This window comes from Ursus arctos, unplaced genomic scaffold (genome assembly GCF_023065955.2).
Source record: "Ursus arctos isolate Adak ecotype North America unplaced genomic scaffold, UrsArc2.0 scaffold_2, whole genome shotgun sequence".
NCBI classification, from domain to species: Eukaryota; Metazoa; Chordata; class Mammalia; order Carnivora; family Ursidae; genus Ursus; species Ursus arctos.
In genome coordinates this window covers 21,754,136-21,770,466 of record NW_026622874.1, presented here as the reverse complement: position 1 = coordinate 21,770,466, position 16,331 = coordinate 21,754,136, and the positions used below count along the sequence as shown (strand labels likewise).

Genomic DNA, 16,331 nt, shown 5'->3' with positions numbered 1-16,331 from the left:
TTTATTCTAAAATCTCAGAAACCATTCCTTAATACTTTAAAAGGGTGCATTTTATGGTAGGTGCCTTCTCTCTAATGAGGTTATTTTTTAAAATGTCTGTAGAAGACAAATGGGTCTTCTGTTAAACTTCCTGTGCCATTTAGCATGCTCTGGCTAGCCTTTTGGGCCCAAATAAGTGTCTAAAGTTGCTTCCAGTCTAAACATTTAATGATGCACTCTAATGCTTATAAATAGAATGTCTTTATACCTAAGAGAATTTATTTGGTGTAAAACTGTGACCTTTTTGAATACATTTCCTTCCTATTAAAGAAATTCTCCCCTAGTTGCTGTACTTTTGGAAATATAAAGCTAGAAATCACAAGTTTCCTTTTCTAATTTTAATTAGGAGTTGACTTCATAGGTAAATTAGTTGTATAGCTAAACTGTGGTTATTTTAGCCGATTGTAATTGGAGAGTTGTCTTCAGTGTTAAGTTACACTAAATTTCAAATGAACCCCTCAAAATCTTAAATGATTTTTCTTTCATTATATATATATAACATTGACTACCAATTTCCACTTTAGATGGCTGTATTAGTTTGCTAGAGCTGCCGTAACAAATACCACAGACTGGGTGACTTAACAACAGAAATTTATTTTCCTACAAGGGTCTGGACGTTGGAAATCCAAGATCAAAGGTGGTGGTGTTTCTTCCTTTGTCTGCACATATTGTTCCCTCATGCATGTGTGTGTCATAATCAAAGGACACCAGTCAGATCAGGACCCAACCTCAATGACCTCATTTAATCCAAATTACCTCTTTACCCTATTTTGAAATACAGCCAAATATTGAGGTACTCAGGGTAAGACCTAAACATGAGTTTTGGGGAGACAAAAATAAGTACTATGGGCCTAGACACAATTTAGCAGGCAATTCCTAAGGTAAAGATAAAAGCATACTACTCTGCTAGCTAAATTAATCTCTTAACAAAAAATAAGATGGCTAAATTTTATTTGGTGACCAGTAATAAAAATACACTGAAGGAGGTGCTGCTCAATTGGCAAAAGATATTTACTAAAAATGTACTTTTTCTCTTTAGTCTGTGGATTAAAATGTAAACTGCCCGGTTTAAACCAAACCCCACTAAGATGATGCCAAAGGAATAATTTTTTTTTTTAATGAATAAATTTGACAGGTCAAAGGCAAGGATTGTCGAGATAGATAATAGATGTTAATACATTGGGAAGTTAGTGTTTTCACACGGACGGTGAACAGTCGATGGTAACTGATTTAGCAGGATGAAACAAGATCAAAAACACATGACAAAAGGCTTAACTTTGCCTTACTGGAAAGACAAGTGTGCAAAATGGGCATGAAAATGGGATAGGTTAATGGTGTGTCTAAGGAGTATTTGGACCCACAAAAACTTTGTCTTACCACCAGATCCACTGATCCAGGAGGAGAGGGGCAATAAGTTCTCTACAGAAAGTGAACTGGAGCTGGGTGAGACAGGAGACCAGGCATAGTGGAGAGGGGACCCCATAATTTTGGTGGGATGACTGTTCCCTTCAACATAAAGTCCCCAGAATGCTGGCATTGTAGTCTGCAGTGATTTTGCTGTCAGTCAAAAAATATGTTTTGGGAAAGTCTTGACGGTAGAAAATGGAAATGAAGCTGGAAATGCTTTCTGCATCTGCATGGATAATTATCGAGTATAAAGTTCAAAGGGTTTCAGATAGAAAATGTACAGTAGGCCAGTGGCTAACCATGCTTTTGTAATCTGTACCAGAATTTTTTATGGGACTCCCTTTGGTCACGTTTACAGTTATTTGTTTTATGTATGTATTTCCTTTACTAAAGACAGATCACCAAGTGGCTAAAAGCAAGGGCACTGAGGTCAGCCCGACACTGGATCCTAGCTCTTTCCCTTGTCAGTTTTAGAATGGCATTGGATAAATTAATCTTGCTTATTAGCCTTTCTGTAAATTACAGGATATAATCTATTTAAAAACAACACTGTGTCGTTCTAAGTCTCATAAGCTATTGCAATTAATATGCCACTTTCTAGGAAATGTTTTTACTTGGCAAATTTTATTCTCTGGCCTGCATGATCTAACATTCTCATTCCATTTCAATTGCATAAAGTAGGCTGAAGAAGTTTGTAGTTTGGGGATTTCAAATATACAGTTTACTCATATTTTATTTTTTTTTAATTTTAAAAAATTATTAGAGAGCAAGCGAGCACAAGCAGGGGAGCGGGAGAGGGAGCAGCAGACTCCCCACTGAGCAGGGAGCCTGATGTGGGACTCGATCTCAAGACCCTGGGATCATGACCTGACCTGAAGGCAGTTGCTTAACCAACTGAGCCACCCAGGCACCCCTCACATTTTAAAGTTGACAGTTTTATCTCCTCTTCCGAGCTAATAAAGGATCTTTTGGGCTAGAAGAGGGGTTGGTCCTTTCTGGGTGGGGAAAGGACGGCAGCAAAGAAAGGGATCAATCATACGGCTATGGACGACAAGGCATTATAGACAAATGGAGACACTTTTTTTTTTTTTTAAAGATGTTCTGCTTTTGTAACCTCTTGTGGGCTTTGTGAATTCCCTAATGTGGGAAAGTCAGCCTGTATGGAGACTAAAATTGTGGCATGTTCACTTTTCCAACCTCCCCTGTAGCTGTAGAGATACTGGATAAGAAAGAGTTTGTTCCTGTAAATTGGCTGAATTTGCTGTGTTGTTGTGTTTTTCAAGCAAGAGTAGAGACACTGGTCAGGAAACAGGAGCATTCTTTTTTTTTCTGTTCCTTCCCTTTCCCTCCCTCCCTCCCTCCCTCTCCCTTCTTTCCTTCTTTTTTTCCTTCCTTCCTTCCTTCCTTCCTTCCTTCCTTCCTTCCTTCCTTCCTTCCTCCCTCCCTCCCTCCCTCCCTCCTTCCTTCCCTTCCTTCTTCCCTTCCCTTTTTCCTTTCTTTTCCTTCCTTGATTTTATTTGAGAGAGAGAGAGCACACGCAGGGGGAGCAGCAGAGAGGAAGGAAGAAGCAGGCTCCCCGCTGAGCAGGGAGCCAGAGCAGGGCTCCATCCCAGGACCCTGGGATCATGACCTGAGCCTAAGGCAGATGCTTAACCAACTGAGCCACCCAGGCGTCCCAAACAGGAGTACTCTGAGCATTGGATAAGAATTTTGGAAAGGTTTGGATGAGTATCCTAAATCCTAACTCCACTAAGCCTCACTTAAAATGGAAGAAACCCCTTGGATGTCCGCTGCTTTGGCAGATGACCCTTAACCTCACTTTAGGGAGTTCCCTTGGAAAAAGCAGCCTATCTGCTGTATCTTTACATTCCTTTATTGCCTGCAGGATATAATTAGAGTCAGATCCCAGCATGTCCTTGGGAACAAATGCAAAATGTGACCTGAAAAAATGCTGTTTTGATCAAATATACTAATGATATGTGGAGTATACCTGTGTAAATATGTTGGGTCTTATAGGAACGTAATTTTAAATTGGGTTAAATTATTGATATGAATACACTTGTACCAGAAATTTTCACTCAATTTGTCAGCTTGAACGGCAGGATGTCGCTCTGTTTACTTGGCTGAAAGAAAAACTCAGCACTGGCTCATCTAAATTGGAGGTAAGATGCTAGAAATTCTTTGATAAAATGTAAAGAAAGGAAATCAAAGACTTAGAGGAACGTTGGAGAGGATGTATTATAGGTGGTCTGCTTACCCGTTGTCTCACTATATATCTCATGAGAGCCTGGTCAGCTCTCTATGTAGGCTTTGGGAAATGTGGTGAGCAGAGCATCCTTGAAAAGCTTTATAGTATGTTGATTGGCCAGCGATGCCTGTGGAAGATGCTTCTGTTGAAATGGACCTACTTATTCAGTGGGCATTGCCCAGGCAGCACTGTGTCAGAAACCTACTTCCCTTAACTGCTAGACCAGAAGGGTGGACATAATTTTAGTTACTGTAATAGTAAGACTGACAGAATGATCAGTATATTCTGACAGGGATTTTTTTTGCTTCGGCTAATTGATCATGTGAGCCAAAGGACCAGAGTGGTCCTATTTGATTTATATAACTAAAAGCTATAGGTCTGATCTGAGCCACTATATTGTTCTTTAAATTATTTTTTAAAAATAAATTCAATTAACATATAATGTATCATTAGTTTCAGAGGTAGAGTTCAGTGATTCATCAGTCTTTATAACACTCAGTGCTTATTACATCACATGTTCTCCTTCATAATGCCCATCACCCAGTTACCCTATCCTCCCACCCACCTCCCCTTCTAACAACCCTGTTTTTTTCCTATGATTAAGTCTCTTATGGTTTGTCTCCCTCTCTGATTTTGTCTTGTTTTATTTTTTCCTCTTTCCCTATGATCCTATTTTGTTTCTTAAATTCCACATATGAGTGAGATCCTATGATCATTGTCTTTCTCTGATTGACTTATTTTGCTTAATACCCTCTAGTTCCATCCACACCATTGCAAATGGCAAGATTTCATTTTTGATGGCTGAGTAGTATTCCACTGTGTGTGTGTGTTCCACATCATCTTTATCTGTTGATGGACATCTGGAGCTACTATATTAGGCATGATCCCTTAGCAATTCCCAGGCCTAATTTAATTCATATTCCCAGAGCGCTTTGGGTAAAGGACTCTGCCATAACATCACAAGGATGTAATATGCATCTTCCTCTTAGCCTTCTCCAAAGTAACTTGTGGCCATTTACCAGAGCAGTTATGCACTGAGAAAAGAAATTCCTAGGCCTTTGAGATTATTAAACTGGTCTCCAGTTCCGTTTTCTGGAAACCAGAACATCATACATTTATTCAGAGTGGAGAGTTTTAAGCCAGTTCCAACCATGTTGGCTCCCAAACCCATTTCTTCTTTCCTTCTCCTACTATATCCCGAGTGTATGGTTAGAGTAGCAAGCGACTAGCAGAGTCAACACACTGGCTTCCTGATGGTAGAGTAAAAACTGGTTTCTTGTGTTAATCAAATTTTAATGGAGGGATACAATTCATGTTACTTTACAATGCAGTCAACATTCATGTGTCCCAAACTACTATAGTTGTTATGGAAAGGAACAAGGTGCTAATGTAGCATTATTTGGAATCTTAAAATGATTTCCTCTTTAGGTTGATACATGACCTAAACAGAGTTCTTAACTACTTCCCACACCTTCTTTGGAAAATTTGCCTGTGTATGTGAAATTAATACATATATTTTAAATAACAGGAATTAATACACTTTGATATCAAATTAGGCTCCTGGCATAAAACCCAACTTTATCACTGATCAAAATGTTATGCTGATAAGCATTTAGCAAACTTTGAGACTGATACTCAATTTAACAAAATGTACTTAATCAGATGGTCCAAGTGCTGGTTTGCATTCTGGATTTATAATAATTTTTAACTATATCAACAAAACTAATAATTTTTATTTCTTTTTGTGTTCATTCATAATAGTTTGAACTGGCAAGAATTAAAAGTTTTTTTATGGTCATCATAGAAACTAACTTGCATTTCACCTATTCCTTTATTTTAATAAAACATGATTCTGGGCCGCCTGGGTGGCGCAGTCGTTAGGCATCTGCCTTCGGCTCAGGGCGTGATCCCGGCGTTCCGGGATCGAGTCCCACATCGGGCTCCTCCGCTATGAGCCTGCTTCTTCCTCTCCCACTCCCTCTGCTTGTGTTCCCTCTCTCGCTGGCTATCTCTTTCAAATAAATAAATAATAAATCTTAAAAAAAAAAATAACAAACATGACTCTGTTAATGTGAGAAAAATATATCCTGCTAGAACTATGCTGTAATAACACAAAGAGATTTTTTTTAAATTTCTGCTAATATACTATGTTAACCTCACTCTCTGGATTTTTGTATATGTCATGGGTGTGATTTTTTTTTTTTAAGATTTTATTTACCTGAGAGAGCAAGCAAGCATGAGTGGGGGGCGGGTGGCAGAGGGAGAAGCCCGATGTGGGGCTCAATCCCAGGACCCTGGGATCATGACCTGAGCCCAAGGCAGAAGCTGCACTGACTGAGCCACCTGGGTGTCCTTGCTTTTTTTCTTACATTAAGACCTTTCAGTTCTAAATCCCTCTTCATCCTCCAAGCCAGTAATAAATACTTGTAAAAAGTTACTTCCTCTAAGAAATACTTCAGGGTGAATATGGATTAAGTCCTTGAGATAAAAATCTAAACTTTATACCAAATCCTTTTATCCAAACTCTGACATTCAAAATGAAGCAAGAACAATATTTATTAATGGAATTTCTACTAATTTTCATAGTCATGATAGCCTGGGCTACTTATACAAAAAAAATGAGCACATACACCAAAAACAAAACAAATCCCTCCCCCACAAAGAAAAAATCCTCACTTCATAAGTTCATAAGTTGACAAGTCTTACTTCTGAGAGTTAGCACAGCCAAGCAAGTGAATATTGAACGTGCATTCACTGAGGCACTGGGGATCGCCCAGTTTAATTTACAGCAAACGCTCTCCTCTTCAGAATTGCAGTGCTTATGAACAATTATTATATTAGAACAGTGGTCTCAGTTTACTTTGACAAAATCTGACGTGTGTCATCTAGACCTTAACTTAGAAGAAAAATGTATTTCTATCTCAGGCAAGTATTTAAATTCTCAAAAGCCAGTAGTAAGTTAAAAGATCAATGTGGAAAGTATGATTTCTTAAAATTGGGAACATATTTGAGCTTCGTAATTGTGAAATAGCATTAGTGATGTGAAAGGACATTGTTCTGTTCAGGGTAATTTCATATGTAAAAGGCTTCTGGCTTCATTTGTATGCTACAAACAGAAAACAAAGATGAATCAGCTTCAGTAGACGTGTGATTAAGAACAGTAAAGGATGACTTCCAGACAGACATAAAATTCCAAACACTTTGCAAGTGAAAGTTTTCTGAGTTACTAAATGGTAGGGTGATCTCAGTCATAAACTTGGCTTCATATGAAATGTTTTCATTAAAATTTTAAGTTTTCTTTACAGTAAGAAAAAGCATAGCTCCCAAACTAAGTTAGAAACTGCTAATTTTCTGAATGAAAACAGCACTGTTTTTTATTTTTACACCACTGAATTAAAAGAATAGAAAAAGAACTACAGTTGGTATAGAGAACTATTAGGCCATCTATACAGACATCTGAATAACTCTCCTCTACATTTACCATCTTCTGCAACTGCTTGCTTCTGCTTTGTCGTTCACTGGCACTTCAACCCTGTCAGCTGCTGTGTCTTCGGACGCTGACTGGACGTGGCCCTCCGACTGGCCTCCGGTAGAGGTAGGGGTGCTGTACTTCAAAAGGATCGATTTAAACTGCATCAGAGGTGCATCTGTACGGACACCCATTGGGTCAAAATGAGTTCGGCTTACTCGAAAGCCTGCTTGGGAAAGATAGCACAAAAACTTCTTTAACCTGCAGCAAGGAAAGGAAATAAAAATGAGATTCTGTATCTTATTTAAATCACAATGTCATTAAAATACAAAATATACATTTTGCCATTCACTGGCTATCTTACTTTGGCATATTCATTCCTTTAATGCTGTGTCTGTGGATGTTGTAATAAAAGGGAGGATGTTCAGTACTGACATCAGTCTTTTGCCTTTTGGCTAAAGTTGTGATTGTTTCATTACCTTTTCTCTTTCCTGAAACACACATATAAACAAAATCAGATATAAAACCTTTATAATGACTATTTTTGGCCTGATATTTCCTATCATGAAAGTTTAAATGTTGATCAGTCTTAGAATAATAATTTTAGAGCTAGAGAACAACTCATAGAGATTAGTCTCATTCCCTTAATCTATATATGAAAAAAGGCTCAGAGACTTTAAATATTTTTAAAACTTACGTTTTACCTTACTCTAAAAAAGATTTAAGACACCTCTGCTGAAGGTGAGCGGACTGGCTGAAGTTATGCAATAAACAGAAGTAAAATGATGCTCTTAAATCTAATGCTTTTTGCAATGTACCATAGTACCTTTTCCCTCCGACAGAGAAATTAAGTAGAAGAAATATTTTAGATGATTTGAATGTTAGACAGTTGAAGATACCAACTGAACATGACTGTTGGAGAGAGCATATATAGTTATTAAAACCATATATTATTTTTTAAAAGATTTATTCTAGAGAGCAGGGGGAGGGGCTGAGAGAGAATCTCCAGCAGACTTCACACGGAGTGTGGAGCCTGACGTGGGGTTCGATCTCTGAGATGACCTGAGCTGAAACCAAGAGTCAGGTGCTCAACTGACTGAGTCATCACGCCACTAAACCATATACTATCAAAAGGAGTTGAGGTTTTCTTGTCTTTGAATATCAACACTAAAATGTTGAGCAACTAATACAAAATTACAGCTTGTAATTCTACTCCTTTGCTCTTTCAACCTTAACACTAGTTCTTTTTACCAGTATTCAAAACACATTTAGAGGGGTGCCTGGGTGGCTTAGTTGGTTAAGCGTCTGCCTTCAGCTCAGGTCATGATCTCCAGGTCCCAGGATCGAGCCCCACGTCAGGCTTCCTGCTCAGCAGTGAGTCAGCTTCTCTGTCTCTCTGCCCCCCTCTGCTCATTCTCTCACATAAATAAATAAAATCTTTAAAAAAAATCATACGCTGATGAGAAAGTTTAGAAGAATTAGAATAAAACTTAATCTTTATAACTATCAAATATCAAATATAATTTGGTCTTAGTTTGGTTCACATGGTTCTTCAAGGTCTTACAGTTCTTTCAAGGGCATCACCATGTATCAGAGATGTGAACAAGTACATGTTAATAGAAATTTTGAATATGCAAATGCAAGATAAACACGTTTCACTATAATTACATTGTCCGTATAATGAAAAAGCATTTTAGAGTAGGCCTCCAAGGCAATCTCGTCTCTTCCTGCCCTTTTACTATCTGCGTTTTTGCACCGATAAATATATATTTACATATATACGCACACATACATACATACATACCTTGTGCAACGTAACTATCTGTTGTGGTATCATCTGTAGTTTTAATAAACACACCATATTCTTCTAAAATTAAAAAAATGGGAATAACAAATTATTTTACAGAATAACATGAAGCAACAATTTGAAGTTTAAATAAAAACTTATTAAATTGTATCCACATTGCTTTTATGAAATATAGGAGATTCTGTGGTAAAAACAGACTGTAAGAATTAAAGTTTTTTAACCATTTAATAATAACTGCTGCTTCTAATGACTTATAAGAATAATAGAATGTCTAATAGTCCCACCCTTGTATCAACAGCCTGATAAAACTACAAATTGTAAGCCTATTTATACTAAAGAGAAAATAAAGGACAAAGAACAGCCTTAATGAGTAATAAGCGTAAACAGCCTCTGTGTCTCAAACTGATGTTATGAAAATTTTTGGCCACACTCTTCTTAGAATTACCTAAGGTTTCTCTTTATAGAAAGCAGACACAGAGTAATAAAATCACAACAGATTTTTAGTTCTTTTAATCTACTGCAATTAGGGGGGAAAATATATACATATATACATATCTTAATAAAACTGTTACTCATTTCAGGCCCTGAATATAAATTAGTCACCTTGCTTGTTGAGATTTGAAGGTGCATGAATTGAAAACTGACTTTGAGGAGTACACTCTGATTCAAAGATTAATGTCTTTATTAGGGTCTGAATGTCATCTAAACCATGGTGAAAAGACTCAAATAGCATTCTTTTGAGGAATCCAGTATTGAAAAGGGAGCTTGACCTGAAAAAAAAGGAAAAAAAGAAGGAAACAGGAAACTGGGTTTGAGAAATGTCTATTTAAAAAAGTCTATAATTCAACTACAACTAAGATATATAATTAAGTATAGGATGGAATAAATGCTGAAATTAAAGAATTTATGATTTAATTTAAAAATTATTTTCTATTTTCCCACTCCTTTTATCATGTTAGTTCTCTAATGGGATTATTCATGGAAATTTCATTTATTGAACCCTCATGTAAGGTGTAAGGTATACAGCCCTGTGGTACATGGGGACATGGAGGATATACCAAAGTATACTATACAGTGTTTTCCCTATAAAAGCCTATAAATTTAGACAGGCACATAGTGTGACATAGAAGTTTTCATAATGCATATTCCAGTCAGTAAAATCTTAATCCAATGTGTATACATAGGATGGGGTGGGCTGGAGTAGATACAGGAGAATCAGATGCTGTAATGCTGATTTTGTTAAAAACATGGCACAAGGGTAAGTCTGATATGCTTACCATTTGAGAATCACAGGTATAATGGACAGAATATGAAATTCCAAGTCAGATAAACCTGGATTCTCATCCTGGCTCCACCACTTACTACCTATGTAATCTTGAGTGCTTTTGAGTTTCCTATTCCTCATCATAAAATAGAAAAATAAAACTTCTCAGACTTGTTATGGGAGTTAATGAGATAGCACACATAAAATCCTTAGTCCAGAGTATAACTTCAATGAATAATAGCTATTATTAGGTTAGCAAACATATATGAAAGGATATATGATTTTAAAGTGTCAAATGATCAATGTAAGATTTACTAAAATGGAATTTAGAGATAATTTTGGGTTAAAGCACTGAAGAAAGACTTCAAAGAGGACACACTGAATTGGAGCTGAAGAAGGGGGAAAGAATGCATGAGAGTAAAGACATGAACAATGATTTTGAGTGAGGAAATCTACGACATGGTTTACAACTCAGGGCTGGAACCAAAAAACCTGAGTTCTGATCTTGCATGTACTACTAATTTTGGGGGTCAGTTTCAGCCAGCACTGAAAAACACTGCCATAATCATCTCATCTGTAAAATGAGAGAGTTGGGCTAAATCCTAAATTCAGCAACTTGTTACTCTTAATTTCCCCAGTTCTGAGATCAGCAAGAGTAAGAACAACATGTAGCAGCTTTCCTACGGAAAGGCTGGTGAAGTCACTCTTAGTTTTAGAATAGGTACATGAGATGAAGATAAAATAATGGGCATCAGCACAAACTTTTACCATTTGAGTTAATTTTTAGGTTTAGTAGATTGACTACACCTTGACCATGACCTTATAAACAAGGTAGAAATCTGCAATGATTCTTTGTCACAATATTGTTAGGAATCTCAAATTTCTATCAGAATCTCTAGTAACAACCTAAAAGTAAGGATTCTGATAAAAAACAATTCAAGTCACTAAAAACACAATACTAATGATGCAAAAGCACACATACATTAAATATTTGCAGCTGAGTCCCATCTGAACAGCTTTACCTAAAACAAAAGCAAACCTTTACTGTCACATGCCCTACTCACTTGAAACTAATTTCTTGAAGACCTCTTATATTAATTGACTCTTCTATAAAAAGTTATGGTGATCACTTCATAATCACACCCTAGTTCTACAAACTGTCAATTGAAAAAAGCCTCATTCTTACTATTCAGAAATGAATTATCTAGTTTGCAGATCAGCCAGGCTTCTCTTTGATCCCACTGTCTCTTAGCACTGTTGCAAACTTGTGAGAATAATGGTATAGAAAAATCTGAAAACAAAAAACATCTCAGATTCATAGGGGTAGAAGAGTCATAATTATTTGACTAGACTTAAAAAAAAACTGAAATTTGTCTTTTACACTACACATAATCAAAAATCAGCAATCAAATCAATATATAAATCAATTTTGAATACAGATCTTCCTTGACCTACAATGGACTTATGTACACCCAGGATATGTTGAAAATATCTTAAATTGAAAATGCATTTAATATGGCACCTGGGTGGCTCAGTCAGTTAACTGTCTGCCTTTGGTTCAGGTCATGATCCCAGGGTCCTGGGATCGAGTCCCGCATTAGGCTCCCTGCTCAGTGGGCAGACGACCTCTCCCTCTGCCCCCTCCCCCTGCCCCGGGGCTTGTGCTCTCACTTTCTCTCTCAAATAAATAAAATATTAAAAAAAAAATGCATTTAATAGACTAACCTACTGAACGTCATAGCCTAGCCTAACCTACCTTAAACATGCTCAGAACACTTTCATTAGCTAACAGTTGGGCAAAATCATCTAGCACAAAGCCTATTTATAATAAAGTATTGACTAGTTCATGTAATTTATTGAGTATTATACTGAAAGTGAAAAACTGAATGGTTGTAAGCGTACTGGTTGTTGACCCTCTTGATGTGTGACTGGCTTGCTGTTATTGTCCAATATCCTGAGAGAAGACTCGCATTTTGCTAGCTTGGGAAAAGATCAAAATTCAAAATATGAAACACTTTCTATTGAATGTGTATTGCCTCTGCACCACTATAAAGTCGAAAAATCCCAAGTTGGGGACCATCTGTATATTATTCTGCTTAAGCACATACCATAGAGGTCCAAGTTCTATTGCTGTCTTTCCAGGCATGCTTCCATGACAGTTACAGGGCAGCTGTCTGTATGGGTTTTCTGTGAAAATATTATAAAAAGAGAAATCAAAGGAGAAATGACAATGTAAATAGTAACTGTTATATTTGTAATAATTTGCAGCCACTACATAATGAGGATCTACTATGTGCCAGGTATTATGCTAAGTACTTTATATGCATTTTAAAAATTTAATCCTTACAACTCTCTGAAGCAGATACTGTTATATCTCAATTATCCACATCAGAGAATTAAAGCTTAAGAGAGGCCACAGAAATCCATGTCAAATGGCTTATTAGAGGCATAACTTTTACTAGCTTTTAGTCACTATGCTGCATGAAATAATTTAGGAGAAAATCTTTAGAAGTCCACAAGATACCCATTTAAAATCAACTGATGGGGGTATAATTAACATGCAATAAAATGTATACATGTTATGTGAAAAGGTTGATGAGTTTTAACAAATAGCACATCCCATCTAAAGACATTTCTCATTAGTTACTTCTGCAATGGGGAAGAAAACAAATTACTCCCTAGGCTTGATTCGTATTCAGCCCCCAAAATATAGGCTAGAAGATTCTTAATTCAGTTTAAAAGAACAATGAGAGGCCTGATATAATCCCAAGGAAACTGGGGAAGTACTAGCATTATTCTTAGTTTCCAAAATGGGGCAATATTCTACAATGGACTGTTCAGTTCACTAAGCCCTAGAATAGTTATTTTAAATCACACTCTCCCACTAACCTCCTTCAGGCCATTCTTGGGTTATTATTCACCTTCTTGAAATGGCCTGATCTAATCAATCAGTCCTAGATATATCCAGAACTCAGAATTATGATGGCAGAGACATAGGTATATAGTATATTGCTATCAGACATCACTGTTATTCAATGTAATTAAATGGGATAATGCATGGACAGGTGATTTTATTTTAGATTTACTTGAAGGCTTCTTCCCTCACTGTTTTTACTAGATCTAGTTTTCAGCATTATGTTCCTCAAACATGTGAATATATTCAAGAAGTCTTCCTGGAACCATTCAATAAGTAAATTATAAGTAAATTATAATACTATAGTCAGTATTACCCAAATTAGGGCAATTAATACTTTTAGTTCTGTCAGTTATACCCACTTACCACAGGCAGCACACACATGAATTTTTATTAGTATGTTTCCTGATGCATTTACAGAATGCTCCCATCATATCAACGTATGTCTTTTCCCAAGCCCCTTGCCTAGGATTTCTCAGTGCTAGGCCAGCAATAGCAAATTCCCTCTTTGGCAGGTCAGGACTATCATTTCAAGTTAATAGTAGCAAAAAATGAAGGGGTAAACAAAACTAGTATGTCCATGTCCTTGGTATATAGGCTATGAAGACAATTCCAGAGGAGGAATTAAAAAATATTTGGAGACCTCTATTTAAATGCAATGGAATGAACATGTACTGTATTTCTGCTATCTCTTAAAGCATTATTAAAATGAGAACAAAGAATAAAAGTCAAACCCAAGGATAGATAAAATGGGAGAGGAGGTAACAGAAGATGATAAGAGATGTCAATAAAATTTTAGAAGTGGAAATAAGGTACACAAGGGGATAACTGATTTAGCAGTCCAGACAATGGTAAAGCTAAGCCTGAAATGGGCAGACAGGCTACCAATAAAACAGCAAGCCCACTAGTGTTGTGGGACCCCAGAAAGACCTGAGAATGGAAGGTACTGATCATTTTGAAAGATGGGTATAGGGCAGTAGTGCAAAAAAGAGGTCTGGCTAAAAATTTTAAGGGGTTGAAGACCCCTAGATTTTCTTCTTTAATACCCACAATCAGACTTCTATGCTTCCTCATTCCAAAAAATGAAGTTAATCTTGGGGGAGGCTGAACCATGGAGGACCTGGAACCAGAGGCAGCAGTCACAGTTGAGAATAAGATTTATGAAAAGAAAGGGATTAAGTAAAAGACATCATAAATGGTAAGAACTTCTAAATCTCCTTCCCCAACACGGCTCCTAGAAAGCTATTGGAAGATTCAAAGATTTCTCTAGAAAAACTTACCAATCCAAGAGAAAAGACCTAACACATTCATTTTCATCTGGGGATCTCCTAGTGAAAAGACAGACTGGTGCCTTCTCATTACAGTAAAATCTACCAGTCTTTTAAGTCCTGACTCCAGGGCTTCCAAAAAACTCAGTGTGGACAATCAAAGACCATTAGACATTTGAGATCTACCATGACAGAGGACAAGAAACAGAAATTGTTAGGAAACAGAAGAACTAAAACAACAAAATAACAGAAACAACATACAAAACAGAACTAAAAAAAGCTATCCTCCCTTAAATAAAAATATACCCAATTATAACCACTATTCTTGGAGAGCTAAGATTAGATTTTAAATCTCTGAAACAAGAATAGAACACTATTAAAAAAGAAACAATGAGAAAATATGAAGTAACTTAAAAACAGAAAATATGACAGAAATTTAAAAAGGAGAGTTGGAAAATAACAATCAGGTAAATCTATAGAGCCAAACGCCCAAGAAATGAAAAGACTGTCCAAATTGGGGCTATATTCTACTATGGACTGTTCAGTTCATTTAAGCCCCAGAAGAGTTATTTTATTTTATTTTTAAGATTTTATTTATTTATTCGACAGAGATAGAGACAGCCAGCGAGAGAGGGAACACAAGCAGGGGGAGTGGGAGAGGAAGAAGCAGGCTCATAGCGGAGGAGCCTGATGTGGGGCTTGATCCCAGAACGCCAGGATCACGCCCTGAGCCAAAGGCAGACGCTTAACGACTGCACCACCCAGGCACCCCCCAGAAGAGTTATTTTAAATCACGCTCTCCCACTAACTTCCCTCAGGCCATTCTTGGGTTATCATTCACTTTCTTGGAATTCCACTAGTGGGTATTTGCCCAAAGAATATAAAAACACTAATTCGAAAAGATACATGCACCCTTATACTTACTGCAGCATTACTTACAACAGCCAAGATACGGAAGCAACCTAAGTGTCCATCAATAGAGGGATATCAATAGATAAGGAAAATGTGGTATTTATATATACCCACACGATGGAACATTATGCATTCATTAAAAAGGATGAGATTGTACCATTTAAGACAACAAGGATGGACCTAGAAGGCATTATGCTAAGTGAAATAAGTCAGACTGAGAAAGACAAATACCATATGATCCCACTCATGTAGAATCTAAAAAAAAATTTAAACAACCCCACAAATGAATAAACAAGCAAAAAGCAGAGTCAGACCTATAGAGAAAAACTGATGTTTGCCAGAAGGAAGGGGAGATAGGTGAAGGGGAGAGGGAGATATAGGCCTCCAGCTATGGACTGGATAAGTCATGGAAATAAAAGACACAGCATAAGAATACAATCAATGATACTGTAATAGTGACGTAATAGGACAGATGGTAGCTATACTTGCGGCATAATGTATAAATCTGTCAAAATCACTAAGCTGTACACCTAAAACTAACATAACTATATGTCAACTATACTCAAAAAAGAAAAATTTAAAAAAAATGTGGTACATATATAATAGAATATCATTCAACTGTGAAAAAGAGGGAAACCCTGCAATCTGTGACAACATGAATTAATCTTAAGGGCATTATATTAAGTGAAATAAATCAGAGAAAGAAATACTTTATGATCTCACTTACACGTCAAATCTAAAAAAGCTGAACTCATAGAAACAGAGCAGATTGGTATTTGCTAAGACCTAGGGGTGGGGAAAATGATGAGATGCTGGTAAAAGGCTATAAACTTTCAGTTATAAGATGATATGGGGATCTAATAATGTACAGCGTGGTGACTAAAATTAACGCTAGATTGTATCATTGAAATTTACTAAGAGAGTATAAATCTTAAGTGTTTTCATCACACACACACACAAAGGTAACTGACGTGATGAAACTGTTAACTAATCTTATCGTGGT

General features: G+C 36.8%; 1 protein-coding gene across 1 annotated transcript in view; it reads right to left on the bottom strand.

Annotated features, from left to right (window-relative positions):
- Positions 1–4,966: 4,966 nt before the first annotated feature.
- The window catches only part of TRMT1L (tRNA methyltransferase 1 like), a 45,234-nt gene continuing 33,869 nt past the window's right edge, over positions 4,967–16,331 (bottom strand). Inside the window, exons 11-15 of the mRNA XM_026509228.4 lie at positions 12,343–12,421; positions 9,574–9,740; positions 8,968–9,030; positions 7,528–7,654; positions 4,967–7,424 (exon numbers count right to left, since the gene is read on the bottom strand). Of these exons, the coding sequence (XP_026365013.1) occupies positions 7,172–7,424; positions 7,528–7,654; positions 8,968–9,030; positions 9,574–9,740; positions 12,343–12,421 (689 nt within the window). The 3' untranslated portion in view covers positions 4,967–7,171. The remainder of the gene's footprint in view (positions 7,425–7,527; positions 7,655–8,967; positions 9,031–9,573; positions 9,741–12,342; positions 12,422–16,331) is intronic.